This window comes from Juglans microcarpa x Juglans regia, chromosome 6S, assembly GCF_004785595.1.
Source record: "Juglans microcarpa x Juglans regia isolate MS1-56 chromosome 6S, Jm3101_v1.0, whole genome shotgun sequence".
Lineage (NCBI taxonomy): Eukaryota > Viridiplantae > Streptophyta > Magnoliopsida > Fagales > Juglandaceae > Juglans > Juglans microcarpa x Juglans regia.
Genome location: NC_054605.1, coordinates 21,092,882 through 21,118,437, shown reverse-complemented (window position 1 = coordinate 21,118,437; position 25,556 = coordinate 21,092,882). Strand labels below are relative to the sequence as shown.

Below are 25,556 nucleotides of genomic sequence, written 5' to 3'. Positions count from 1 at the left end.
TCATGAAGATTTGAGCATTTTGTTGTGAAGCTTTTCCAAAGAGAATAAGATCAGAGGCAAATAATAAATGTGAAATGGAAGGGCTGGTTCTATTGATCTTAATACCTTTAAAGCTTCAGTGTACCCACTTTATCAAAATGAACTGATTAGGGATTGTAATATAAAGAAACCCACGACCAGATTCTCTAAACCTGGTCCATGTGGTCATACAATCTACAACCTACTATTTTACGCAAGATAATATAAGATTTCGCATAAATTTTTTGATAAAGTGATTGTTATTAAGGACAAAGACACAGGTACTCATGAGAATTCCATAATCATTACACATCATTACACAGCTGCTAGATAAACTAGAGCACACCAGCTACACAGGTAAAATGCGAAAAGACTAGACCCTTCAATGACATAACTGGATGACCATATTAAAAGTCGATAACATATCAAGCACTAACATATGAGGGTATGAACCATGCCGAGCTTTCAGTTACTGCAGCTCAGAAACCATGAATCTTGATATGTTCTTTTTTCACAATGCCAGCCTGTTCTCCACAATAAAGACAGAAATAAGAGTACAATAACTGAATCACACAAATGTTAAACCACAAGAAGGAACTTCAATAAGGGAAAAAAGGGTATAAGTAAAATTTGGGTAAGGCTACTCACTTAAAAAAGGAAGTAAATAATCTATATTTAACATCATCGAGACAAATCTACGATATGGTATGTAGTTACCTGGACAAGGAACGTGGACACATTCTTTCGCTGATCACCTTGAAGTTGAATAACCTATACACACAATAATATCAAAACTTGCATCGCACACAAGAAATTTCAGCATTTGAAGAAGACAAACAAGATCAGAGAAGGCACCATCTAGGTCAAAAACCCACCTGTCCTAGTTCTGGGTCTTGGACAACTGTACCATTACAGCAAAACTCCTTCTTAAGGTCCTTAAGTATCTTGTTGTAGCTATATTCTTTCTTCAACCCCTGGACAGTTGTCAGGCTTTTCCTACCATTCCGCTGCTGTATACGAATGTGCACGTACTCTTTCGAACCAGCACCAGAGTCCTCAGCATTTGCCTCAGCAAACGGATCTATATCAACCCCATATGGACAACAAACTAATTAGAATCCCCAACCAAAGAAGGCAGGAAGGAGAGCAACTATATTGTGGGAAGGGGCACCCCCAAGGGTCATTATGTAACCACGGTTTTCTTCCGCCACAAGTTAGGGCTATCAATAAACTTGGAGTGCCTTCCTCTTTTAAAAAAAGAAATATATATATATATATATATTTTGGGAAGGGGCAGATGGCTAGGTTTGGATACAAATAGTATTTCAATTCATCTCATCTAATCATTACAATTTTTTCAAATCTTCATACAAAATATAATAACCAATTCAACTTTTTAATATCCCAAAAAAATAATAATATTAAAAAATAATATTATAACAATATTTTATTTAACTTTCTTCTCAATTCATCCCATCTCAACTCACTATTTAAACCTACCCACTCCCACCATTCCTAAAGGTAAATAAAGTAAACTGTTTTTGATCCTCAAATTTCTTCAGATGTGAGTCTTTGACTTTGTTTCCACGTGACAATCAATGCCAGCCATCGTGTTCACATCTCCAAACTTGTCCACCTTGTCAAAGATGTCAAATCGTGGTCTGTGTCACGATCAATTTTAAAGACAAAAAGACTAGAAAGAAAAAGCGCATCCTTGACGAGGAGATATTGAAGGAGAAGAGTTAGATGAACAGCAGCAGCATTTTACACACAAAGTCATGAAGCAACCATCTGATGAAGCAAGGAGAAAAGACAGATCATCAATGCTTTTAAGAAGCAATGGGCTTCCAAAGAGAAGTCCATCAAGAGGCTATAAAAACCCATCACTTCAAGAATTATAATGGGAGTGTTGAGGTTCATGTTTTCTGATCTGGGTCTATGACTCTCAAATCTTAAGTCCATCAATTATGGCTTACCAAATAAGTTGGTATCCAGTAAAGGAAATGAAAAAACTGGTAAATGTAAACACAGTCGAAGGCGAGTCATATGATGTGCACAAATCAAGCCCAGAAAGAAACAAACATACCAAAGGCAGTAGGAATTTGGGCGTCTAGTTCAGACATGAAACTTGGTTGATTAAAATAGAACGTCCAAACAACTGCAATCCTCAGACCTGGATTATAAAGCGACACCATATCAATCAATCAATCGATCTATAAAGAAGTCTCGACGCATAAATATAATATACAGCCTTCTTTATTCTGTAAACACTGTACTCCATAGTTTTAATGTTATGCATCCAACTCCATAAAATAAGATATACACATGCCATCAACTTTATCAGCAACGCATAATGAACTGTAGACACACCTTCAATGATAATATAGGAGATCATTTGATTACTACATTCCTTCTCCCCAAATAGTATTATGTGCCAAAAAAAAAAAAAAGACCCTGTACAAGGCAGGTTTGGGGGGCGTACAGCCTTATGTGTACCCAATGAGCCCCATCACAAAGGGACAGTGGGGAAAATTCATGTAACTAATCCTTGAATTCCCTAAATAGCTCTACTAATCATTAAACACCCAGCAATAACCACATCCGGACAGGCAAGATAGAAAACTACGAAAATCAAGCAACGCAGATACAATAAAGCCAAACCAGTTGGTTGTGTTGACGTTAACTCCAAACAGAAATTCGTCCAAAGGGTAATACCAAAACATATCACAAGCCGCATACTTGGCCAAATCTTACTCAAATAAAATTGTTTCGTCCCAGGTCAAGCATAAAAACAAAAATAGTTAATTGAATAGCCGATTAATTGTAAATCAAAACAAAATCGTAACAACAAATTTGCATAAATTTAGACACAAAGCACGAAGAAAATAATAATAATAATCTAATCAGAAATCTTTTATATTTTTGAAGGCTTAAACAGTAAACAGTGCTGGAAAATAAGATCGGATCGCGAATATCTATAAGAGGGGTAGGAAGGAAAAGCACCTGAATCGAATCTTAGGATTTGGGATTAGGAGTTGTTGATTAGAGGGAACCCTCAATTGGGTAAGAGCCTTCTCTTTCGCGCGCACTCTTCCGGAAAGCTGTTTGGTGAGGCCGCGAGAGAGAGAACTAAAGAGAAAAGGGTATCTGAGATAGAAAATATATGAGTTTTGATACACAACCTTGCCACATTCCACATTCTATATTTTTAAATTTTTCAAATTTTTTTTAAAAATTTTTTCTGTGTTTATTCTTTTTAAGTTATTTTAAATTTTATATTCATTATTCATATAATAAATATTTGATAAAAGAAAAAATAATAAAAATTAAAAAAAATAATATGAAATATAGAGTGTAGAGTATGAAGAGGTTGTGAAGATTTATTCAAAATATATAATTAGAAGAGTAATTGCTTTTTTTTTTTTGCTTGGGTTAGATCGGTCAAGGCTCGTGAGGACATATATGTAAAATACATTAAGTTTCGTTTGGATCATCAACTCATCTCAATTAATTATTACAATTTTTTCAAAATTCAATATAAAATATAATAAACAATTTAACTTTTTCAAATTCCAAAATAATAATATTAAAAAATAATATTCTAACAATATTTTATCATCTCAACTCACTTCAACATCCAAACACAGCCTAAAATATATTTTTCCTAATTTCAAATGATATTATGTAAGTATTTTATTATTATTATTTTAATATAAGGAGAAGAGGGAATTCGATCCTTGATTTTTTTAATGAGAAATCAAGATACTGTCAATTGATATAAATGATCTTGACATATAAATAATTTATTAATTATGTTCTACATATCAATTTGAGAATAAAAATATAAAAAAAATTTCATCAAATCTAATTAAAACTCCTAAAGTGCTATTACCAACTTTAACCTCTTAAATTCAACTGAATCATGAAAATATATATGCATTCCACCTCAGAAACCATGCAGATTATTCCAAATTTACGGGTGACGATGAATCGTTAATTAAATCTCTTTGCATTTGAATTTAATTTAGAGATAGATCCACATCTTTTCATAAATGATAAGGACTTCACCTAAAAAAATATACAGGTATTTCCAAATTATATCTGGTAAGGATGATTCTTTATCTAATTAATTACATCTCGTTGCTTTTAAATTTGAGAAGGATTAGGACCCATACAATAATTCTTGAGACATTGATCTGCCGATTAGCCACCGGTTCAGATGCTATGCCTATATATACATACTCCGCCGAGTGTTGTATTTGATCATCAGATCCTTCTTCCTCATACTTTAATTGCAGAACAAAGCTGCTGGTTATTCCATCCCATTAACCATTAATGCTTTCTTAATAATTAGTTGATCGAAAGCAAATTTGACAGCCGAACAAATCTGTTTACACATGACAGCATTTTGCATGCATTAGATACATACGTGGAAGTATGAATGTAACAATCCCATCCCAAGCATAGCCACCACACCAACATGCCAAAATTCAACCTGACCATCTCCCCCTACACGTACTTGACATGCACACCCCAAAATCTGCTATAAATTAAGCAGTAATCCCACCTTAGATTTTCATCAAACCATTACAGACCCGAAAGTGCATATTTCATACCTTTTCTTTAACAATGGCCAGGCTCGCAACTCTAGCAGCTCTCCTTGTAGCCCTTTTGTTCGTAGCCAACGCTGCTGCCTTCCGCACCACCATAACAACCATGGAGATCGACGAGGACATTGACAACCCAAGGCGGTGAGGCGAGGGCTGCCAGGAGCAGATTCAACGCCAGCAAAACCTCAACCACTGCCAGTACTACCTGAGGCAGCAAAGCCGGTCAGGGGGTTATGATGAAGACAACCAGCGGCAGCATTTCAGGCAGTGCTGCCAGCAGCTGAGTCAGATAGAGGAGCAGTGCCAGTGTGAGGGATTGAGGCAGGCGGTGAGGCGGCAGCAGCAGCAGCAGGGTCGCCGGGGTGAGGAAATGGAGGAGATGGTGCAGTCTGCTAGGGACTTGCCAAAGGAATGCGGTATCAGCAGCCAGCGCTGTGAAATTCGTAGAAGCTGGTTCTAGATCAGGACATCATGCACCATAATAAGGGTCCCAGTTAGCTCTAGCATTTGTCGCTGGAAGATAACTGGTGACTAGCTTTAGCAACTAGCAAGCACATCCTCGTGTGTAATATAATATGTAATCCTGGCCTTCAAGTAGTTTAGGGCCTTTGTATGTAGGCTTTCTTAAGTAAAATAAAAACTTGCTAAAATAAAATGCCTCTTGTCTTGCTAATTAACTGCGGCTTTCATATATTTGTTTGCCAACCAAACTGGATTATTTAAAGATCTCAAAAGAATCTGGCATTGGACTCTGAGTAAAAAATTGTTAATTGAGAAGAAAGGAAGGACAAGATAAAAAGAGAACAAAAAGGTAAGTAGATGATCACATTGCTAATGGCTGATGGTTTCATTGCCCTAGGCTGAGAAGCAATATGTTGACTGCTTAGATTTTTCTCTCTATTTTGAAGTTGTAGATATCAAAAACCGTCTTTGGATGCAGATTACAGAATCAAGAAGGTGAACGAAGATATTGAGAGGTTGTACTTAAATATGAAAAATTATTCAAGAACCATATACATATAGTTAGAAACCCAAACATACACATTCAAACACGAAGCATCGCATATTGTAAGGACGTGTGCTTTACTCAACCGAAGCAAGCAGCATGCATTAAGGGAAAGCACGACTTTATTTAAATGACCGATAGCTTGACCAGAACGTGGCCCCTCAACGGTTCCCACAAGATACTACTACCATGCCAAAGCACCAAATTATAGCAAGTTCGTCAAATATTATGAGCCATTACACAACGGGAATGAAACAGATTAGAAACCACCACGAAGGCGAAGAACAAGGTGCAGAGTGGACTCCTTCTGTATATTGTAATCCGCCAGAGTCCTTCCATCTTCAAGCTGTTTGCCCGCAAAGATAAGCCTCTGCTGATCTGGAGGTATTCCTTCTTTGTCCTGAATCTTTGCTTTCACATTATCAATTGTATCAGAACTCTCGACCTCCAAGGTAATGGTCTTCCCAGTCAATGTTTTCACAAAGATCTGCATCCCACCACGCAGGCGCAGCACCAGATGAAGGGTAGACTCCTTCTGAATATTGTAGTCTGCAAGAGTCCTCCCGTCTTCAAGCTGCTTGCCTGCAAAGATAAGCCTTTGCTGATCTGGTGGAATACCTTCTTTGTCCTGAATCTTCGCCTTGACATTGTCAATTGTGTCTGAACTCTCGACCTCCAATGTAATGGTTTTTCCGGTCAGAGTCTTCACAAAAATCTGCATCCCTCCTCGCAAACGCAGCACCAAGTGCAAAGTCGATTCCTTTTGAATATTGTAATCGGCTAAGGTCCGTCCATCCTCTAACTGCTTGCCAGCAAAAATCAACCTCTGCTGGTCTGGTGGGATACCTTCTTTGTCTTGAATCTTAGCCTTCACATTATCGATGGTATCGGAGCTCTCAACCTCCAAAGTAATGGTTTTTCCAGTCAAGGTCTTGACAAAAATCTGCATTCCTCCACGCAGACGAAGCACCAAATGCAAGGTGGACTCCTTCTGAATGTTGTAATCGGCTAATGTCCTTCCATCTTCTAATTGCTTCCCAGCAAAGATCAACCTCTGCTGATCTGGTGGGATACCCTCCTTGTCTTGGATCTTTGCCTTGACATTATCTATGGTATCCGAGCTTTCAACTTCCAAGGTTATAGTTTTTCCCGTCAAGGTCTTCACAAAGATTTGCATACCACCGCGGAGGCGGAGCACCAAGTGGAGGGTTGATTCCTTTTGGATGTTGTAATCAGCAAGGGTCCGACCATCTTCCAGCTGCTTTCCAGCAAAGATAAGCCTCTGCTGGTCTGGTGGGATACCCTCCTTGTCTTGGATCTTAGCCTTGACATTATCAATAGTGTCCGAGCTTTCAACCTCCAAAGTTATGGTTTTTCCAGTAAGGGTTTTAACAAAGATTTGCATACCACCACGGAGACGAAGCACCAAGTGAAGGGTGGATTCCTTTTGGATGTTATAGTCAGCCAAAGTGCGACCATCTTCAAGTTGCTTACCAGCGAAGATAAGCCTTTGCTGGTCCGGTGGGATACCCTCTTTGTCCTGAATTTTGGCTTTTACATTGTCAATGGTGTCAGAGCTTTCCACCTCAAGGGTGATTGTCTTTCCAGTGAGAGTCTTAACAAAGATCTGCATCTGTTTTAATTCCAAATAATTAAAAAAAAAAAATTAAAAAAGTGTTAGAATAGTTCTGCTCATAAATGTAACAGCCAAAACGGATACTCAGTTTCTTAGAATTGCTTCCGAAGCTCAGACAAGAATTTGAACTCAAAACAAAATGAATAGTCCAAACAGATTCCAAAGAGAAGTAAAATTCATATTCCCTTTCCTCAATATTACTCGCGAATCTCAACTCACAACTTGAACCGCTAACCCAGACATCAATGTAAGGGTTTTTTCAGAATTTTCAATCATTATTGCTCAAAAATAACCACTACGCTATTTTCTTTCATCAACAAACACAGACCTCCTTACCCCAATTCACAGGTATTGAAAATTACTAGAATTCTCAATCAACCGAATGAAATATATTCCGGAGATAACCATTACGCTTGTAAAAATCATCAAAACCATTTATCACATCAATCCACAATGCGACTACCACGATCTATTCACGAAGGCGCACAGACCACTAAAAATCCTAACATCGTCTCAGCGGTGAAGAAGAAAAAAGTATAAAGAAAATGGTATCTGGCTAAAAAATCTATTTTTTTTAGATCAAAATTAAACTTCCTCAAAATTTCAAAATTAAAGAAAAATACGTTAAGAATCCAACAAGAAGATCCAGAAACACTGTATAAAGCTACGAGTAGTATGAAAATACACCGGTCCGCAGGAAATATAACAAAATTGACGACCACAATTAGAAAATCGAAAAAATGCATCCATCAAGAACAATTTGAAAGATCTGAGAATATCGATTCTACCGAAAAACGATACAATATCTTTAAAGCAAAAGATAACGAAATGAGATTCGGAAAATACCTTGAGAGCGTTTTGAACAAAGCTGCGCTTGAGAATTCTTATATTTTTATCTTCTTGCAATTGTGCAGATTAGGGATCTGAGGTGCTATCTTTATAGGTGGGATTGCCGACTCGTTTGAGGAGGAAATCAGTCAAATCAGTAGGATAGTGCCACGTGTTAATTGCGTCGCCTACACGCTAAGATTATATTCGTCTCTCTGATAATACACCAGTTACGCCACGCTTCTTCTGAAATGAGGGCGTTCACGCGCCGTTTTCATCCACCTAATCCTCCGCGATCCTACCCACGCCTCCGTATTTATTTGAAAAACATTTGGTAAAAAGTTTATAAAGATCGCTACATTTATCTCTTTCCAATCACAAATGTTAATATTGAAAGGTTTAGTTACTCAACTCATCTCAATTTATTATTATAATTTTTTTAAATTTTAATATAAAATATAATAAATAATTCAATTTTTTCAAATCTCAAAATAATAATAATATTAAAAATTAATATTCTAACAATATTTTATCATCGCAACTCAACTCAGTTCAATATCTAAATCCAACCTTAATGATGACAAATTTGGTGATCTGGTACGTATGTTGAGATGAGTTGTTGGAAGAGCTGGCACGTAGTCCTCATGCACAGTGATTTTTATAAAATCACCACTTTTCTTGAAATAATTTTTTATTGGTGAATCTGATTCAGCCACACGTGTCTCTCTAAAGTTACCGAAAAAATATAGATCTATCTTTTTCGACCTTAAAGAAAATAAAATAAAACTAAACAAAAAAAAAAATTGATAGACAAGATGGGTGAATAGAGGAAAGATAGAATGATAGAGAGGAGGAGGAGAAAGCCGGAGCCTCTTCTCCCTCTGACGAAAATCAGATATGAAACTCTTGATTTTTTACAAGAGAGGAAGCACTTAGGGTATTTTCTCATTATATTATAAAATTATAAAGTAGTTTACTAGTTCTAATATATTATATTATAAACTTATAAAATAGATACACAAATTTATAAATTTATTTTTGTGAAATATCTCTGTGTCAGTATTTTAGACCAACGTTAACAATATACAAATTGGTTTTTAAAAAATAAATTTATAAATTGTGTTTAATCATATATTTCATATTATAATTTTATTTTTTTGTAAAATAAATTTGATAGACTGTATTAAATTATATTAATTTATAAATTTACTTTTTTGACATTAAATGAATATTTTTATTTCATAAATTATAGGCTGATAACAATACTTGTAAAAAAAAAGGTTGATAACAATATAAGCACTTTTTCACAACTACATATTAAATTATTAATTTTTTAATTAAATTATCTAATTTGAATGGATCTAAATTTAAAAATATTTCACGAATAGTTCTATAAAAAATATGTTTTAATTACCTACTAATTATTTTTTATTTTAATTTTTAAAATGATGCACAGATATACCTTCACCATTTAAAAGATAATTTAACATTTAATTTTTTGAAAAATCAAATCTAAAAAAATATTTTTATACTCCAACTGGTAAATAAGACACGATTAAGAGTACTAGCATTAGCCAATGCCAGTGTCTAGCCAAATTTTGGCTAAGTAGCTCAAAAGTAGTATACATTAGAGTAGTTAAAACTCCAAGACTCCACTTGTAAGCTATAGTAAATTCATCCATTTATTCAAATTTGGTCAGCCACTATTTATCTCTAAAATAATATTTTACTCTAAAAATATTCTTAATGACTACTATTAGATAATTAGGTTGAGAAAAAAGATAGTTGGAAAATAATAATTTTAAGTGAATTCGGGTGGTTATCCACTTGGATTAGTCCAGGGTGGGTAAAAAAAATTTATATTCGTACAGATCCGGTTACGGATCTTATTTTTAACCTGGTTTTCCATAACCTTTTATTTTTTATTTTTATTTTTTTCCCCTATTCTTCTTCTTAAAAACACTATTTTGTTGCAAATTTGATAATACAAGTTGTTTGATGAGTAATTATACATAAAAAATATTCAACAGTGTTATTTATTTTGCATTGTTACGTATTAGTTTAATTATTTGTGATATATTATTATTTATTTTGTTCTTTGTAAATTTAGTGATATAAAAACAATATTATCTATTTTGCATTTTTACATTTTGTTCTTTAATTTATTTTTTTATAAAAATATTTTAAAAAGTATTTAAATTATTTTTAAAAAAAAATCTGGGCAATTTAAGCATAATGTTATTATTATTATTTTTTTATAAAGGAAAAGTATTAAAAACCCTGATTAAATCCAGTTATAACCTGGATATTCAAATTTATAGTAAAAAAAAAAAGGTGAAAAATCTGGATATCTAGTTACAATCCGGATTGAATCCAATTATCTGTCCAGATTATTTCCGGATTAATCCGGGTGGGTTGGATCGGATCTGAATCTGGATCTAGTTATGGCCGAATATCAGGATTCAGTTGCAAAAGGGTTCTGGATCCGATCCAACTGAAAGACCCGATTGAGTCCCATCTGAATAAAATCGGGTTGATCGGGTTATGCAACAAGTCAGTTTAACAACTCTCAAAGTCGGTCAAAACCAATCACCAAACCATAATGTTTTTCTTTCTCCTCAAACCCTAGTCACCGTTCTTCCTCTCTACTTGTTGTCCCTATTTTTCATCTTCGTTTGTCTGCACTTGTGGCCCAAGACCGTTAAGATCCAAAGGAAGAAGAGAATCCTAAGTAGAGGCTCAAGGTCCTTCTAGCTCTCAACCAGTTTACCAAACCCTCGGCAAGAACCTAGTAACAAACCTGTTTAAGATGCTTCTCGAGTACAAGCCTGAGGACAGGGCTGCAAAGAAGGATCGCCTCTTGGAAAGAGCTTGAGCAGAGGCCAAAGGAAAACCTGTAGAAGCAAAGAAGCCTATTGTGGTGAAATATGGTCTCAAGCTGATGTCCGCAACAAGTTGACTGGCTGAGGGCCTTAATATAAGAAATCATGAAAGAAGCTAGTCCTTTAAATCTTGGTTTTTTTTTTTTTTTTTTATCTTCTTCTCCTATTTCAAGAGTTCTTGAAAATCTCATTAAAGGTCAAACCGCCACCTACTTTTTCCTCTCTATATCATTATTTCCTCTCCTATAGCACCCAAAAAGAGTAGCTTGAAAAGAGAAATTAAATTGAGAGAGAGAGGAGAGAGTAGTCAGTTTTGGTTAGTTTAGGGAGAAATTATTTCTTCTCTTTTGCAGTCATCCGTAAGATTTTGTTCATTCAAGATTTTTGCTGTCATCTGAGTCTTTTTGCCCTCCAATGTGTATGGCTGGAATGAAAGAAGAGAAACAGAACAACGGATTTTGACCTGACCAGAATTTTGCGGGTCGGGCTGGGCTGAATTAGTGTGCCCTTTATTACGGGTCAGGTCGGGTTGTACCCAAATCTGATTTGGGCAGGTCTGTGTGCAGGCCTACCTAACAGGAAGGCGGAAGGGAAGGATAATGCATGAGCATGCGATGGGATATTTCTTCCTATCTGCGATTAGCTATCAAAGTGATGGAACAAGAGCTCGAGTACAACAGCAGTGGACAGTTGTATGCAGATCTGGAAAGAGAATCAATTTGGATTTATCAGTACTAGAACACTTGATATCTACAAACATAACCCATGCGAGTTGACATAGGAGCATTTGCTATATCGCAGCCCGCTGTTGATCTTCTTTTCAAGGTTCGCCAACCGCTCATCCGAACTTCAGGAATTACTATTCTCTAGGTTCCGGAAAAGCTCTGGTAGATGGGCATTGGTCAGCTTTGTCCTCTTAGTGATCTCGTGCTTCTTCTTCTTTGGCTTCTGCTTTGAGGAAATGCCATGAACCTCTGACCGGGCCCTCCTTTGAGCAGTGTTGGTGGCAGGTTTCATCCCGTTCTTCTGTAGATCCCTCTCGATATCTATCATATCACGAGGCAGTTCAATTCCTCGAAACAGCTGTTTGAGGTCATCATCCACCCTAAGGGGCACCCTGGGATCATTTGGGTAAGCAATGTCTTCCTGTGAATCGAAGTTTGATAGCAGCCAAATCTGACCCGCAGCTTTCAAAGCCTAAGGGAAGAAAAAAAATTCAACAAATTTTATTGCCTAAAGGAAGAGAAATAGGTAATAGTACCAACATGTAAATAATGTTTCACGTTATAGGCAACTAGTCCATTACTACCACCATGACGTTTTTTTGTTGAAAATTGAAGATGCTTTTGCTTTTAAGATAAATGGAAAATCAATATAAAAAGGAATTTCCTCAGAGCTGAAACAAAGAGCAAGCAAGATAGACAATAAAAGAAATGGAAAAAAAAAAAAAAACAACAACTCTCCTTTTTTTAAAAGACAAGCAGAATAAGCGGACATATAAAAACCAAACGAAAATCAACGAGGAATCGCCTCACTCCCAAAATACACCTCCAAAGCCACACTTCCTTTTTTGTAAGGAAAATCTATTTGTGAATCTAATCTAATCTAACATTTAAAGTATAAAACATATAGATATCTAACATAAAAAATATTCAATATCCTCTCTCCTAAATATTTTCTCTCCGTACACATGCACATTTTTTCTTCTCGTTTTGCTCCCTGAAATGTATTTGCATCACCATTGTTGCGTTGATTGTATTCTAAAGTGGTGATGGTCATGATGGGTCGTTTTATAGAAGTAGTTATTGAATCAAAGTGCTTTATTTTAGCAAAATGTGGAGGTGGTGGGTTGAGAGTCACTGAGCGTAGCTGGAAATCAGAGAACTCGGTGATGCTGGGGTATTCTTCAATTCAATGGCTTGGGAAGGTGTTAGAGAAGAGCCTAAGCAGAGGGAAAAAGGAGGTGTATTCAGCAACACGAGATGGTTTTAGTAGTATCATTGCTCAACGATGTGCAAATAGGAGAGGGAGATATATTGAAATTTCAGAGTATAATCAGGGGGGGAGAAGAAATATTTTATGTATTCCAGAAGGTGAGAATGGATGGGGTTGGAGGAAGATGAGGGAGGTGTTGTTAGAGCAAAGGAAGGAGGACACTAAAGTCACTGGTTGGCCTGGTGGAGGTCAACCGAGTGATGGAAGAGGGGGGCTGAAGCACTATGCGCGGTCGTATAAGGAGGTCCTCTCTTCGTCACTACCGAGGACTGTGAAGGAGACGGTGGCTGGTGCAAAGGTCTCTGACAGAGGTAAGGGGCTTTGGCGTGGTGGGACGTTGAGCCATACTCTTGGCAGGGCCTCTGTGGCGTGTCAGCATACATGGAAGGTGCAACGAAAATTGCTGGAAATGCAGGGGCAGTTGCGTGCCTTGTAGAGAGATATGGCTACAATTGTAGCTTTTGTCGGTTCTTTTAAGGAGAAAGAAGTAGCTGTTAAGTCAAAAGGCTTTGAAATGGGAAGTGGGCAGAGTAAAGTCCATAAAGGGGGCCCAACAAAAAAATAAAAGGGGAAAGGGCTGGAATGTCTGGTGTCGGCCCAAGTCACAAGACCTATCTGGTGGGGCTGGGCCGTCTCAACCTAGGGCCCAAAGTAGCGAGCCTCAACCCAGGGCCCAAGGCTGCGGGCCTCAGTCCAGGGCCCAAATTAGTGGGTCTGAACCCGATTCTAAGGAGATAGAGAACCCGAGCCCTAGCCCGATACCCTCTACCGAGCTTTTCAGTCTCGGTTTCATGCCGGACAGCTTACTGACGGTGAGGGATCAGGCTGCGGGGACACATACGACGCCGATGGAGGCAGTGGGGGTGGCCGGTGAGGTTTCGCCGGAGTTCTGCACGCGATAGGCCCTGGCAGGCTTCGAATCTGGTGTTTCTGTGTCTACGAAGAACCAGAGTTCGCCGATGAGTGGTGCTGGGGTGTTTCTGGCCCCAACGACAGTGTCTGTGAAACCAGTTGAGGAGTTCGAGTTGGCTGAGGTTGAGGATGACTCGGATGATTTTATGCATTCCGTGGAAGACGAACTTTTCATCCCAGAGGCATGTGGGTTGGAGGAGTTTTCGGTGGAAAGTGAGTTTCAGAATTTTCAGAACAATAAGATGGGCATTCCTATCCCATTAAGTTACTATTTTCCAGATCAAGTATCAGATTGGGTTATTCATAAAGCAAAAGAAATTCAACATGTTGTGGGAATTGAGTGTGATGGGTATGAGGAGCAGTTTATAGCCTTGTTAACTGCTATGGAAGCTGGACACCACCAAAAAAAGAGGGAGAACACGAAGAAAAGTCAGGAATTAAAAAGATTGATGTGGTCGATGAACTCGGAAGCTAGTTCCAGCAGGAATAAGGTAAAAGGGAAGGGGCTGAATGTTTCCCAATGAAGCCCAAGATTGTATCTTGGAATGTCCGGGGTCTAAACGAGGTAGAGAAGCGTCTTTGGATTAGACGTCTACTCCGTGAGTGGAAGGCGGATATTGTATGTTTACAAGAAACGAAGTTGAAGATGATTAGTAGGAGGACTATTCGGAGTTTATGGAGCAATATTTATGTAGATTGGGTATATTTGGCCTCTTCAGGGGCTTCGGGAGGAGTTGTGGTAATGTGGGATAGACGGGTGATAGTGAAAGTGGAGGAGTACATAGGGAGATATATGGTTGCATATTCTTTTAAGTGTGTGGCACGTATAATATCGGACCATTGGCCTATTATGTTAGATTGTGGAGGTATTCGTAATGGTAGAAGGTATTTTAAGTTCGAAAACATATGGTTGAAGTTAGAAGGTTTTGTGGAAAGGGTTAAACAATGGTGGACTTCGTATCATTTTGAAGGTACACCCAGTTTTATTTTTGCAAGCAAATTGAAAGCCTTAAAAAGGGACTTAAAGGAGTGGAATAAACAATCTTTTGGTAATGTGGAGGAGAACAAAAATACAAAGTGGATGGAAATTCAGGAGTTAGAAAGACTGCAAGAAGGGAGGCCACTTAATGAGGAGGAACACGCTCAGAAAACTTTGTTGGATGCTGATCTTGAGAGGGTAATCTTACAGGAAGAAATCTCATGGCGCAAAAAATCAAGAGCTCTTTGGTTGAAAGAAGGGGATCGGAGTACGAAGTTCTTCCATAGAATGACAAACTCACATAAAAGAAATAACAACATTGAAGTGCTGAGAATTGAGGGTGCTAAGAGTAGAGAAGAAGAAGTTATTCAAGATCACGTGGTCGTTTTCTTTGAGAAGCTTCTTACTGAGCAGGTGGGTTGGAGGCCTACTTTAGACGGATTGGCTTTTGATACTATTGATCTTGGGGATGTCACCAGGTTGGAGAGGGATTTTGAAGAGGAAGAGGTTATTGAAGTAGTAAAGAAGATGGCAAAAGATAAGGCTCCCGGACCGGATGGATTCTCTATGGGTTTTTTCCAGGAGTGCTGGCAGGTGATTAAAGAGGATCTTTTGAAGGTATTTCAAGAGTTCTTCTCGTTAGGAAAATTTGAGAAAAGTCTCAACACTACTTTCTCGCATTGATCCCTAAAAAGGTTGGGGCCATTGAGATCACAGATTTTCGGCCCATTAGTTTAGTGAATGGTGTTTATAAGATCACTGCAAAAGTGCTTGCCAATCAATTAAGTGGGGTATTGGGGAAGATTGTTACTAAACCGCAGAATGCTTTTGTTAAGGGTAGACAGATCCTTGATGCGGCTTTAATAGCCAATGAATGCTTCGACAGTCGATTGAAGGTTGGCAACTCAGGGATTATGTACAAATTAGATATGGAAAAGGCGTATGATCATGTTAATTGGAATTTCCTTCTTTATTTACTGGGTATGTGTGGGTTTGGAGAGAGGTGGAGGTCTTGGATCAGATGGTGTATATCTACGGTACATTTCTCGGTGTTGATTAATGGCGGTCCAAAGGGTTTCTTCCCAAGCTCTCGTGGTTTGAGACAAGGGGATCCGTTATCTCCTTTACTTTTTGTTATTGTTATGGAGGCACTAAGTAGGATGATTTCAGCCATAGTGACTAATGGTTTTATCAGTGGTTTCCAGATTGGAGCGCCGAGTAGGGGTATTACAACTATTTCACATTTGCTGTTTGCAGATGATATGCTCATCATGTGCGAGGCTGATCAAGCCCAGTTGAGGGCTGTGAAGGCATTGCTGCTGTGTTTTGAAGCAGTGTCTGGTTTAAAAGTGAATTATGATAAATCAGAGTTGGTACCAATTGGGGAAGTTCAGGATATAAGGGTGCTGGCTGACATACTGGGTTGTAAGATAACGTCTCTTCCTATGACTTATCTGGGATTGCCGCTGGGTATAGCGTCGAGGGCACACACGATTTGGGATACAGTGATTGAAAAAGTAGAGAAGAGACTAGCAGGGTGGAAGAGAATGTATTTGTCGAAAGGGGGCCGGATCACATTAATCAAAAGTACACTTTCTAATCTACCCACCTACTTTTTATCATTATTCCCTTTACCGGCAAGTGTGGCGGGTCGACTTGAGAAATTACAGAGAGATTTTCTGTGGGGGGGATTAGGAGATGAGTTTAAATTCCACTTAGTTAAATGGGAGATGGTTTGTCGTCCTATAGCCAATGGCGGTTTGGGTGTTAGAAATTTGAGGTTGTTTAATAGGGCATTACTTGGCAAATGGTTGTGGCGATATACCAAGGCACCAGAGGCCTTATGGAAGACTGTGATTGAGAGCAAATATGGTGTTTTAGGGGAGGGGTGGTGTACTAGAGAAGTTAGAGGAGCATCAGGTATGGGGCTATGGAAACATATTAGAAGAGGATGGGAGGTCTTTTACCGTCACACTAGATTGCAACTAGGGACAGGCTCCTAGATTAGATTTTGGAAGGATGCTTGGTGTAGTAACAGTGTTCTACAAGATTTGTTTCCGTCTCTTTTCTTGATTGCAAGTACCAAAAATGCCACAGTGGCGGAGGTTATGGAAGTCTCAGGTAGGAACATTCATTGGAACATCAATTTTAATCGAGCGGCACAGGATTGGGAGATGGAGAGTTTTGTAGATTTTTATAGCCTCCTATATTCTGTTCGTCCAAACCTCCAGCAGGAAGATGGGTTGTGGTGGTGTCCTGCAAGGAAATGGGTGTTTTCTGTTCACTCTTTCTATAAGGTTCTCACACAAGTTCCAGAGATACAGTTTCCCTGGATAAGGCTTTGGTGTCATAAGGCTCCTCCCAAAGCCTCTTTCTTTGTGTGGGCAGCGTCGTTGGGTAAGATTCTAACCACGGATAATCTAAGAAAGAGGAGGATAATTATTGCAGATTGGTGTTGTATGTGTAAAAGCGGGGGTGAATCGGTGAATCATTTACTTTTACACTGTGAGATAGCCAGGACTCTTTGGGACGAGGTGTTTAAAAGAATGGAGTTAGCCTGGGTTATGCCGGAAACAGTTCTGGATGTATTGGCTTGCTGGACTTCGATTCGTGGGGCGAGACAGATCAAAGCAGTTTGGAAGATGATCTCTATCTGTATTATGTGGTGTCTATGACAGAAGCGCAATGAGAGAACTTTTGAAGATAAAGAAAGATCTTTGGAGGAGCTAAAGCTGTTTTTCTTTAGAACTCTTTGTACTTGGGCCATTGCCGTAGACTTTAATGGCATGGGCCTTCATGATTTCCTAGTTTCTAATGTGCCTACATAATTAGGGCATTTTCTCTGTATTTTGACACTTGGTGATTTAATAAATTCTTGTTTTACTTATCAAAAAAAAAAAAAAAAACAGAAAGAATACTTCGTGATATTCCGGATTGTTGTAGATATGTGTGAGTCCCACCTTTGGCATGCAACTTTTAGGATATAACGCCAATATGGTAAGCTTTTTCCAGGACGATGGCATACTCTTGACTTGATCTCCAAGGCCATTTTATCACTTTTTTTTCCTGATAAGTCCTAAGGTCATTTAACACATTAATATTACAGAATTTGCTCCTTTTTTATTAATGACAATTCAAAAACTAGAACCTTTTGCTTCATCATACTAAGCAAAAGAGTTATCAGTTCCACCTTGTTAGCGACTCTGACACTAAGGGAATGCAGGAAATCACTAATTGATGGGATTTTCAAATCCCACCATTAAACTGTTACCAGCCACCTTTGAACCAGATTGGTGACTTGTATACAGAGAATCAAATCTATAGAACTCAAAGGTTTGTTCAGCAATATGAGACTCTTTCCTTGCAACCTTTCTTTATCAATCCGTTTTTTATAGGCTAGGGATAACCATTCACCTCCCAAGTTCCTCCTCTCCCATGTGCTAGATGCAAAACTGCCCCTTACAGAAATGGGAGGCTGCACACCCCTAGGTTAAAAGAAACCCTGGTTTTTCAGAGACTACTATAAACAAAATTCTGTTGGTATTCTCAAAATGTGAATATTAAGAAGTAGAAGTTCATCAAACAAAATGAGACATAAACATATTGCATGTACCTGCAAGTCTTCCATCACCGTTGGATATGCATCTTTAAGATCAATGACTGCTATGCCCTCCAGAAATTTCCTTATTAAGTGAAGAAGTTGAGTCTTGTCCTTCAGATCGTGCTTGGACTGCATATGAAATAAGAAAAGTCAAAATGCCATCTACCATGAAAGAGATATAAAGAAAAAGGATTATTTACAGCTTGAATGGTAAAGCCAAAAAGGTATCAGTTTATAAAAGTCTGGGCAATGTAAGTTTATCAGTTTACCTTGTAAGAGAAACGCTTCCCATCATAGTTCACTTTCGGGTTATTCCTCAAACTGTCAAAGACAGCTTTGTTGGCATTCGTGTCAACATAGCAGGTTTCATTTATTTGCTCAGGTGTGAAGGCTTGCCTAGTCTGCAAAGATGAAAGGCCACTATAACGGTATAACTCATGTTGACATTTAATGATCTCATAAATCAAAAGGGGGAGGGCTGATGCAGTTGGATTGACAGATGCTGAGATATCTCAACGACTCAGCATCTATCGATCCTCCTCCTGCATCAAGAGGTGACACACCCTATAAGTATTTGAAACTAAATCATAACCACAGATTACCCACAAATATATAGACTTTACAATTACCTTCAATTGGGAGTACGAATGTCTATCAAGTATTATCAGTTTTTCCCATAATATCAAGGCCATACGAACAAAGCTTTAAGGCTGCCCAATTATTTGAGGAAAAGGGTACTGTTTGACTTGTGTGGAAAATGACACAACCATCCTCAAAGAGACCAGTAGAGTCACAGATAATAACACAATTCTGGACTAAGCCATCTTGCTTTTTTTTCCAAACATGACTTTAGCCTGAATTTCTTCAAAAAAGGACCTATGAAGGCCTAATATCCCTAATTCAGGTCAATGGTTCCAGTCAATGGTACACAAAATAATTGTAACATTGCCGTAAAGAGAAATACCACTTTTTATCAACAAAAGAAAAACAACAGTGAAAGAGATATATCAATAATAGTGTAACAATGCAATGAAAGGCTAGGCCACATATTGGCTAATACTCCAAGTGGACTGGTAAAAATTGAAACTTCTTGGAACATCAACTCCAAGAACTTCTCTCTCCCATTCGCAAGCCATCATCACCCTTTCATAAATGTTGAGTATTGGGGTCTCCTCCAACTCCTCATTGGCCACTAATTCCATTGTAACATGGCTCAAGATTTAGCAAAGCTCAAATCCCACAACTTGCATTTTTTATTATAAAATAAAGTTGCACAAATCTAAGTTTGATTAAAAAATATCGAACTTTGAAGAAAAATCAATGAAAAAACTTATAGACTGTCTTCTAGAGGAAACTCACATCCTTTCAATCATCGCAGCAATGAGAAACACAAATATGGCAATAGGAATAAATATTTGCATCAGGTAACAATACATATGGATATATAAAGGATGGAAAAGTTGGGTTTAAACCTCTAGCAGTAGATCTATAACACGCTTAATCTGAGCTCCTACAGGGGCTTTCCGAATGCTGTTGATATGTTGAAGTCTCTCTGTGTCATTAGAAAATTTGACAGCAGGAGCAGGGGTTCTTGCATTAGCTGACGGTGCTGCAGGTACAAACGTGGATTTTTTGTTTGTGGCCTTATTAGATGCAGCAATGCTTGTGAGGGTTGACTGGCATTTCTCTTGCTGCTTCTTGAATTTATCTAATTGTTCTTGCAATGCCATGTAAACCTAAAAAAGTTAACTTTTATTGTGTGCTGCTACAACCCACCATTAACATGCAAAACTATGAACTAAAAGAATAAAAGCTTTTACACGCAATACGGGAAAATTGGCAAGAATTAAAATGTAACTGAGTAAATGGCTTGAATGAAACTTGTGTCATAACATGGAAAATTCAAGAAAGACTAGACGGTATTAATAATTGAAAGAAATTCAAGAAGAGTACTGTACTCTTCCTATGGCTCAGGGCCCGAAAGTCCTCTCGAGTCCTCCGGTGGATACAGCGATAAGACTAAGTGCATCTGAGAGAAGTCCCTTCAGGAAATTTTTTACTCGTCTCAAAAGGAACTGCAGCTTTATTTTGGAAAGGAACAGGTGCTAACACTTCATTAACGAATCAAACAGAAGGAAATTCTGGAAAGCAGTTGATGAATGCTCGATCAAATCCAAGAAGATACTAAGAGAGTAATTCAATAACACTGTGGCAACAGACAAGGCACGCCAGTCCCTGTGGAAAGACCCACTCACGATATACTAAAGGGCAACTAGCATCATCTGTTTGTACAATATACCCCCCCCCCCCCCCCCCCCCCCCCCCAAAAAAAAAAAAAGAACAGTTTCAGAAATTTAAAAAAAAAAAAAAAATCCTATATATTCAGAATACAAAAACAAACCCAACTAGAAATTAAAAAAAAAAAAAAAGAGTCCTTCTATACGACCTCCCCCCGTAGCTCAACCTCCACACACCAGCTGACCTGTATTTTGTTTTTTTTTTTTTTTAATGAAACATGTGTTTTAGTATAACCAATTGTAAAAATCAAAATACAATTCCCCCCCCCCCCCCCCCCCCCAAAAAAAAAAAAAAAGCTTGATTCTCTTCCGCTTGGCTTCGTTGCACAGTGCTTCTCACTGCTTCGAAACGCCACCGTCTGGTGCCGCCGACAAGGGTAAGAACTGACCGAAAGAAGGGTTTTTTTTTCTCTCCATTCTGTTTCTGTTTCCCAGCATGAATCATTTTGTGTGTTTTTGTGTTTCTTGGATTTGCGGTTTTGTGTTTGTTGGATTTTTGCTTTTTGTGTATTTTGGTTGCTGATTTTGGGTATTTTCTCGTAATTAGTTTCTTCTCAGCCACTGTTTGTTTATGTTTTTGGATACTCGTTTGGTTGTTGAGAAAATGTAGGGAAGATCTCAATCCAAATTGTTTGGTTGTTTCTGCTAAGAAAAGTTTTCCTTTTAAGTTTTCTGATTGACAAATGTGCCTCGATGTAAGCTATTTTTGGGAGATGTCATGTTTATTTTCTGTTTGAATGTTGGTATATTTTTTATTTTCTATTTTCCTCACCTTACATCCCATCCTACACTAACAAAGAAAGAATTTAATGTTGTAACCATAGTGGTGATAATATTTTATTTGCTGCAATAACTGGTGGAGTTGCTTAATTGCTGTGAGTAGATTATTTCTTTCACACCACCTAAAAATAGAAAACGCCCCATTTGTTGTGCCTCTTGTATACACCGATCATGCAAAACTAGACACTTAATTAGCCCACCAAAAAGCATTATGTATCTTTGAATTAATTTTTTTTCTTTTTGGGTTTGCCTGTGAATAACTTTAATTGAGGCTTTTGTCATAATTGAATGAAACGAAGGTTGTTGTACTTGTGCAGACCATAAAATACTTACTTTCGACATGCATCAGAAAATTTAGAATGTGGGTGCCTTCTGAATTGATCAATCTGCATGAAAATTCTTTGGACTGTTTGATGGGCAATAAGCAAATTCTGGAAGAGTTCAGATGTGAGGGATCCATGCCATGGAAAAAATAAATAAGAGAAATGATAATGAATCCAGATCGCCATGATGAAAAGTTATCAAAACGGGACTGGACCTACTTTGGAATCAAAGCTAATCATCTTTGAATATTTATCTTTAGAGTGTTTGAGAAGAGTGTAGTCGAAGTGAAGTTTTCAACTCCAAAGGAGCTGAATGATATTCTAGTTATTTCCAAATCATCAGTTGGACTAGTTGCTGATTTTTTTTTTTCATACATTTTTTTTTTATACTGTGATTGAGATCTAATTTGAGCCTTTTGTCGAATGCGACATTTTTTGCTCCTGCACGTATCAGTTGGTTTGGTTCCTGATATTAATTGTTGTTCCCAAACTTAGTTGAAATAGTGTGACGGGCGAGGACGAAGATAGAAGGTGCTTTCAAACCACGCCAAGATTTTGGCGATTCCATTTCAAATGTATCAACTACAGATGATGATGATTGACTCGATGTCATAAGTGATTTACATGAGAATCATAGGTGACAGTAAAAACAAGCTGAAGAAAAAGGTACTGAATCAGCTTGTACACTCCAAAGATGCTATTAGAAATTATTGACGAAATTTCCCAACATGGAGACTGATTATTAATTTACTTTTTCTTGAATTTAGGAGCAAAAGTTCATACAGTACTCACACATACAAGAACATGCTAGGATGAGGGGGAACAAAACCTGGGATTTCACAATTCATTACATTTATCCAAAAGAGCAGTAGATGCCCCAAGAGCAGATCTAACACCCCAATGGAAGGCCCAAACCACATGGCCTATATTTTAAAAGGACTAGTCAATGATACAATTAGAGTCTCATTGGAACGGGGAACCTTATAAAGAGCTTCTCATTCCCAAGCAATGTAAGATCTCATATACCACTTACTCTTATCCTTATTATATGGGGTATCACAATCTACCCCCTTTAAATTTCCGACGTCCTCGTTGGGCCAGTCCATTGTAGGTGGCACGGCACAAGTCCCATATTTCTGGTTGGGATAGACTATGATACCATTTGCAATGCCTCAATGGAAGGCTAAAACCACATGGCTTATTCTCTAAAAGAATTAGTCAATGATACAATTAGAGCCCTATTGGAACCTTATAAAGAACAAAAACTTCTAATTTCCAGCAATGTGAGATCTCATACACCACCTACCCTTATTCTTATCATATGGGGGGGTATCACAGCAAAACAAAGCAGTAGATGCCCATTCTTCTATCCAGACCAGAACCAACATAAATAAGTAGAATAAGATACCAGACCACAGCATATGGCTGCCACTACCAAATCATGCATCTTGAACAGCATATTTGTTCCAAGTACATCATGTATAGTGAATGGCTTAATTGTGATCAATGAACCAAAACTTGTTTCTAATCTGAAAATAGACTCAAAGGAAAAGGACGCACATAGAATTTTATATATTTTTCATAGACAAATACTGTTTTATTTTTACCAGCCAAAAAGAGCAGCAATTCTAATTCTCTACATTGTTGGTGTACACATCCGACCGATATGCAAATAGAATAAAACAATTTCATACCCAGAAGATATCAACGTGACTCTTTGAGAAGACTGTAAACAACAGGAACTTAAGAAAGATTGTATACCCTACTCTAATCTCGATCTAATCCAGCCTGAACAGCATGCAAATTCCCAAGTTTAGAATGCCCATATCGTGAAGCTGCAAAAGCATATGATCCCACAACTGCAACAAGGACACCAAGGACCAAAGAAAAGAGCTGGAAGTTTGCAAGCAACTCAACTCAGACCTCGCTATCTTTTGAGTGATGGCTAACAACCTAACCCGTTGATATTAGCTATCCAACTACATTATTTCTTTTCTTATTTAATGATTCCAACTTCATTCTCCTAATATCTCATTTGCAAATTTATTTATTAGCATATTAAACCCATTATCGATATAAAAGCAATCCAAATTAACTAGTATAAAGAAAGTGTTCTCGCTGAGTGGATCATATATAGATATAGAATTTTTTTTTTTTTTTTTTTTTTTTTATTATAAGTGTAATGAATCCCACTATAAATAATGTGTTTAGTGTTTACACGTTGTTGAGTTTTTTACACCAAGTTTAGAATAAAGCTACGAGTCGTATAACAAAATTGACCACCACAATTAGAAAATCGAAAAAATGCATCTATCAAGAACAATTTGAAAGATCTGAAAATATCGATTCTAACGAAAAACGATAAAATATCTTTAAAGCAAAAGATAACGAAACGAGATCGGAGATTCGGAAAATACCTTGAGAGAGTTTTGAACAAAGCTGCGCTTGAGATTTCTGATATTTTTTATTTTCTTGCAATTGTGAAGGTTAGGGATCTATTCTGAGGTGCTATCTGTATAGGTGGGATTGCCGAGTCGTTTGAGGAGGAAATGACTCAAATCAGTACGCTTCTTCTGAAATGCGGGCGTCCACGCGCTTTTTTCATCCACCTACCTTCGTTCGGAAGTTAAACGATCCTCCCAATTCATCGTTACAAGTTTTTAAAATTTTAATATAAAATATAATAAATAATTTAATTTTTTTAAATTTTAAAATAATAATAATATTAAAAAATAATATATAAATAATATTTTATTATCTCAACTTAATTTAATTCTACTCAATCCAACATCTAAACACATACTCCACAAACCTAGCCAAGCCTATGTATTTATTTGGAAAACATTTGAAGTCTCGTTTGTTTTTAAGATAAGTGAAATGAGTTGAGATTAAAATTAAAAGTCAAATAAAATATTTTAACTTTTAATATTATTTTTATTTTAGAATTTGAAAAAGTAGAATTATTTATTTTATTTTGTGTAAAAATTTAAAAAAATTATAATAATTAGATAAGATAAATTGAGAAAAATTATAAAAATAGACGATACTTCAAAAGTTTATAAAGATAGGTATTTTGCTACGTTACATTATATTATAAAATTATAAAGTAGTTTACAAGTTCTAGTCTATTATATTATAAACTTATAAAATAGATCTACTATATTATATTAAATTACACAAATTTATAAAATTATTTTTGTGAAATATCTCTGTGCCAGTATTTTCGACAAATGTCAACGATATACAAATTGGTTTTTAAAAATTAAATTTATAAATTGTGTTTAACCATATATTTCGTGAAGGCATATCTCTGCATTATTTTAAAAATAAAAATAAAAATAATTAGTAGTAATTAAAACATACATTTTATAGAACTATTCCTGAAATATTTTTAAATTTAGATCCATTCAAATTAGAAAATTTAATATGTAGTTGTGAAAAAAGTGCTTATATTGTTATCGACCTTTTTTTTAACAGGTATTGTTATCAGCCTATCATTTATGAAATAAAAATATTCACCGTTAGAATTACAATATGATGGCATAATATAAAGAAAAATGTTGATATAATATCAAAAAAAGTAAATTTATAAATTGATATAATTTAATACAATCTATTAAATTTATTTTACAAAAAAAAATAAATTTATAGATAATTTAACATTTAATGTTTTGAAAAATCAAATCTGA

General features: G+C 36.9%; 3 protein-coding genes and 1 pseudogene across 6 annotated transcripts; 1 reads left to right on the top strand and 3 right to left on the bottom strand.

Annotated features, from left to right (window-relative positions):
* Window positions 1-238: 238 nt before the first annotated feature.
* LOC121237493 (protein translation factor SUI1 homolog 1) lies at window positions 239-3,177 on the bottom strand. The gene is made up of 5 exons (XM_041134240.1): window positions 3,022-3,177; window positions 2,105-2,191; window positions 894-1,099; window positions 736-789; window positions 239-542 (listed from the first exon to the last, which is right to left on the bottom strand). Exons 2-5 carry the CDS (start codon window positions 2,139-2,141, stop codon window positions 498-500), a joined length of 342 nt encoding a protein of 113 aa, XP_040990174.1. The 5' UTR covers window positions 2,142-2,191; window positions 3,022-3,177; the 3' UTR covers window positions 239-497.
* A 1,442-nt stretch (window positions 3,178-4,619) lies between these two features.
* LOC121237495 lies at window positions 4,620-5,283 on the top strand (annotated as a pseudogene). Its single transcript, XR_005934924.1, has one exon. The product of XR_005934924.1 is annotated as a 2S albumin seed storage protein-like (transcript).
* Window positions 5,284-5,738: 455 nt separating this feature from the next.
* On the bottom strand, window positions 5,739-8,270 carry LOC121237479 (polyubiquitin). Its single transcript, XM_041134215.1, has 2 exons — window positions 8,117-8,270; window positions 5,739-7,267 (listed from the first exon to the last, which is right to left on the bottom strand). The coding sequence occupies exon 2, from the start codon at window positions 7,265-7,267 to the stop codon at window positions 5,894-5,896; it is 1,374 nt and encodes a 457-aa protein (XP_040990149.1). The 5' UTR covers window positions 8,117-8,270; the 3' UTR covers window positions 5,739-5,893.
* Window positions 8,271-11,647: 3,377 nt separating this feature from the next.
* Window positions 11,648-24,474, bottom strand: LOC121237486 (transcription initiation factor IIE subunit beta-like). Of its 3 annotated transcripts, none has more exons than XM_041134229.1 (5): window positions 24,285-24,474; window positions 19,940-20,203; window positions 18,737-18,868; window positions 18,480-18,596; window positions 11,648-12,177 (listed from the first exon to the last, which is right to left on the bottom strand). In XM_041134229.1, the coding sequence occupies exons 2-5, from the start codon at window positions 20,195-20,197 to the stop codon at window positions 11,830-11,832; spliced, it is 855 nt and encodes a 284-aa protein (XP_040990163.1). In that variant the 5' UTR covers window positions 20,198-20,203; window positions 24,285-24,474; the 3' UTR covers window positions 11,648-11,829. The 3 variants fall into 3 exon arrangements, with proteins under 3 accessions (XP_040990163.1, XP_040990165.1, XP_040990164.1); XM_041134231.1 differs by lacking the exon at window positions 24,285-24,474 and adding an exon at window positions 23,629-23,706; XM_041134230.1 differs by lacking the exon at window positions 24,285-24,474 and adding an exon at window positions 20,421-20,526.
* Window positions 24,475-25,556: the final 1,082 nt, after the last annotated feature.